This window comes from Orycteropus afer, unplaced genomic scaffold, assembly GCF_000298275.1.
Source record: "Orycteropus afer afer isolate SDZICR_OR568_19922 unplaced genomic scaffold, OryAfe1.0 scaffold00064, whole genome shotgun sequence".
Taxonomy (NCBI): Eukaryota; Metazoa; Chordata; class Mammalia; order Tubulidentata; family Orycteropodidae; genus Orycteropus; species Orycteropus afer.
The window spans coordinates 10398362-10402035 of NW_006921651.1; the positions used below are offsets into that span (position 1 = coordinate 10398362).

Consider the following 3674-nt stretch of genomic DNA (forward strand, 5'->3'; position numbering starts at 1 on the left):
GTTGTAAATGATTGTGGTCCTGCCTCTCTCTATTTTTTTCCTAAAGAGGTGCTTGATCAAAACGTTTGGGGACTCCTGCCCTAGGCAATGTGTGCTCTTTTTTCTTAAATGCATTTTATTGAAATATAATTTATGTACAGTGAAATACACAGAATTAAAGTGACATGGGTCAATGCATTTTTTTTTTCAGTGTTCCCTCCCCTCCCCTCCCATCCCTGGCAGCCAACAAAGAAAGTTTCCCTCCACATATAAACCTTTCCTGACCCTCCACAACAATGAACTAATGCTCTATTTAGCATTTTCTCTCGCTTCACAGACAGCTGGACAAGAACCAGATCAGCTGCATCGAGGAAGGGGCTTTCCGGGCTCTGCGGGGGCTGGAGGTGCTGTAAGTAAAACATGCAGGGAGGGAGGAGAGGCGTGGGGAGCCCAGCCAACACAGGTGCCCGCTTGGCTGCTGGATCTGGGACTGGAAGCATCGTGGGGGCAGGAGACCTGGAAGGAGGGTCTTAGGCCTGGCACAGAGGTGTTCCTCTCTGCTGTCCTCTAATCTCGGCCAAGGATGGAGGACATGTGCTAGTGGAGTCATGCTTGCCACAGCGTGATCCAGGCTTACCCTGCTCATGATGAAGGCCAGGCGAGGGACTGTGTCTTCCAGGAGTTTCTGACACATGAGGCCGGAACACCTTCCCCTTCCCCTCACTGCTTGTCTAACCACAATTTCTTCAAAGCCAGCCTGAGCCTGGAACACAACCTCCCCCTCTCCTTGCTCCTTCTCCTCTGTCCATCAACTATGGAGTCTACTGTGCACTTGGCTCCTGATCACTGTCCAGCTCAGGGCACGTCCCACAGGACAAGTCTGTGTTTCTCACTCTTGAACATTGCCCATTGTTGGGTCTGGTGCAAATGCTCCACCAAACCTTGAGAATAACCATGGACTATGAAATGAGGGCCTCCCCATTTGTTAGCAGAGAGCACTGTCCCTCCTCCATCACCTCCTGCAAAACAGATGCTAAATGACTCTGGCTTCTCCCCTCTAGAACCCTGAACAACAACAACATCACCACCATTCCCGTGTCCAGCTTCAACCACATGCCCAAGCTTCGGACCTTGTGAGTCAGGCCCAGAGACCACTGGGAACAGAACAACAAGTGTGGGGCCAGTACCCTGGGGCAGGTGGGAAAAGGAGGTGCAGGCTTCTGGGGCTGGGGGTAGACTTTATTCTTCTCTGCACCCCCAGAGGCCAGGCCAGTGTGTGTGGGTTTCTGGGTATACTTTTTCCTCTTTGGGGTGAAAGAGATGATCTAAAATTATAGGACATTAAAATATCATTGATATCTGATTTTTTTCTTTGGAAAAGATACAACTTGTTTTCATGTTTGAAAATGAGTTACATGATTTGGGGCAGTAGACCTGTGTGAGCTCAGTAAAAGGAATCAATGTTTCCCACACTCCAGCCAGAGGCATGCCTCAGAGCTCGCTGGGAGGGAAGGGGAGGCAGCAGGGAGCTTTCTCGTTGCTGTGGGTAATCCCTCAGTTGGGGCTGAACGGAGTAGTTGAAGGAACACAGAGTGTGCTTAAGCTGAATAGAGCACCCATGGGCTCGGCTCCTGCTGGGGTACAGGGGTTCCCCATGGTTGGTCCTGGGGGGCCCAGGCTGGTTGTGAGCCACCCTGTTCTCCTGCAGCCGCCTGCACTCCAATCACCTGTTCTGTGACTGTCACCTGGCCTGGCTCTCACAGTGGCTGAGGCAACGGCCAACCATCGGGCTCTTCACCCAGTGCTCGGGCCCCCCCAGCCTGCGGGGTCTCAATGTGGCCGAGGTCCAGAAGAGTGAGTTCAGCTGTTCAGGTGGGTGCAGGCCCCTCTGGGGCACGTGACTCCCATCACCTCCAGGCCTCCACCCATCACTGCTGGCCCACCAATCACCTCCTGTTCCTATCCATCACCTCTTGGCCTACCCATCACTTCTTGTCCCTGCCCACCATGTCCTGTTCCTACCTTTGGTCTCCACATATCACCTCTTAACCTCCATTCCTTTCCTCCTCCTGCCCCCCACCCATCACTACTGACCCACAATCACCTCCTGTTCCTACTCATCACCTCTTGGCCTGCCCATCACCACTCTTCCCTGCCCATTATGTCCTGTTCCCACCTTTGGTCTCGACATCACCTCTCACCCCCATTCCTTCCTTCCTGCCTCCCACCCATTGCCTCCTTCCCCCATCATCCTCTTCTGTCCCCGCCCTTCACTCTTCCTGCTTCTACCCACTACCTCCTCCCATTTCCTTCTGCCCCTAGCCCTGCTCCTCTTCCCACCCCTCACCTCCCCCCACCCCCACCGGTACACTGGAAAGACATCGAATTGGATGTTCTCTCCTTCGTTGGAGCTGAGGTGGACTCCAGATACTGTGTCCCCTTCGTCTTCCACCTAGGGTCTTGCAGTAGCCCCTGAGAGGTCACCCCACTTCCTCCCTGGCCCCTCTGCCCTCCACACTGCAGCCACAGTGAACTGATTCTAAAAGAATGCCCAAATCTGGCTAAGTCACTTCTGCTTCACACTCACCAGGTGCCCCAGTGCTCTGTGAGGCCGGGGGTGGTCAGCCCTGCCTCCCCAGCCTACCCCGCCTCTTCACTCACTGTGTCCCAGCCTTGCCACCTCCCCCCCTTCCTGGAGCAGGAGCCTCCCACTCTTAGCCTTCTTACAGGCTGCTTTCCTGCCTGACACACCCTTTTGTCCTTGGCACCTGCTGACTCTACCTCTACCTGCAGATCCCAGCTTAAATGTTGCCTCCCAGGGAGGTCTTCTTTGACCCCTGGGCCAGGTGAGGAGTGCAGGCCTCCATACCTCCTCAAGGTGTCCATCTCACCCTCTCCCCTGCACTGTAAACTTCCACAAGGACTTGGAGTATGAGCATTGTATTTTCTGGCCATATCCTCAGCATTTTGCATGCTCTTGGCACATACTAGACGCTCAAGAAACATTTGTTGAATGAATGAGCAGTTCTCAGATTCACGACAGAGAACTTAGAGGCTGATTGTTGTTCCCAAACCTATAGACACCCGGCCCGTCAGTCACACAGCTCTGGAGGAACAACAGCTTCTGAGCTTGGCCTCCTTCCTCACTGTTAGGCTCCAAGCGTGGCTGTCACCTCCTCCATGGTCCAGACAGATGCGCAAGGCTGAGATTGAACACTACAGGGTCCAGGGCTGCTGGAAACAAAAGACCCAGGAGGTGCCCAGGCCACAGGAAACAGGCTGAGGAGCTAGTGAGCTTGTGGGGACATCATTGTAGAACCCAGAAGAAGCATTTAGAAAGCATAGGGCCCTGTAGCTTTCAGCTTCTTCTTTTCCTCCACAGAACCCTTTCTGTCAAGGAAACTCCATGCCTCCCTCCATTCTCGCACTGCAACATATCAAACAGACACGAGCAGAGTAGTTCTGGATGAAGCAAGAGTCGGGCCTCCAGCCCCCACCTTCCTGTTGCTCCCTCACCACCCAGGGCAGGCTTTGGGGCTCTAGAGGCTCTGTCCTCGTCCAAGAGCCAGTGTGGTGCAGTGGTTAATGGGGCAGGGTCTAGAGCTGGGTTTGCTTTCTGTCTCTGCTCCTCATAAGACATATGACCTTGGAGGTGACTTTTACATGTCTGGGCCTCAGTTTCCTCATCTGCAAAA

General features: G+C 53.7%; 1 protein-coding gene across 1 annotated transcript in view; it reads left to right on the plus strand.

Annotated features, from left to right (window-relative positions):
- SLIT1 (slit guidance ligand 1) overlaps positions 1–3674 on the plus strand; it is a 213079-nt gene that overhangs the window by 140012 nt on the left and 69393 nt on the right. The window contains exons 6-8 of the mRNA XM_007940050.2: positions 317–388; positions 1041–1112; positions 1688–1851. Of these exons, the coding sequence (XP_007938241.1) occupies positions 317–388; positions 1041–1112; positions 1688–1851 (308 nt within the window). The remainder of the gene's footprint in view (positions 1–316; positions 389–1040; positions 1113–1687; positions 1852–3674) is intronic.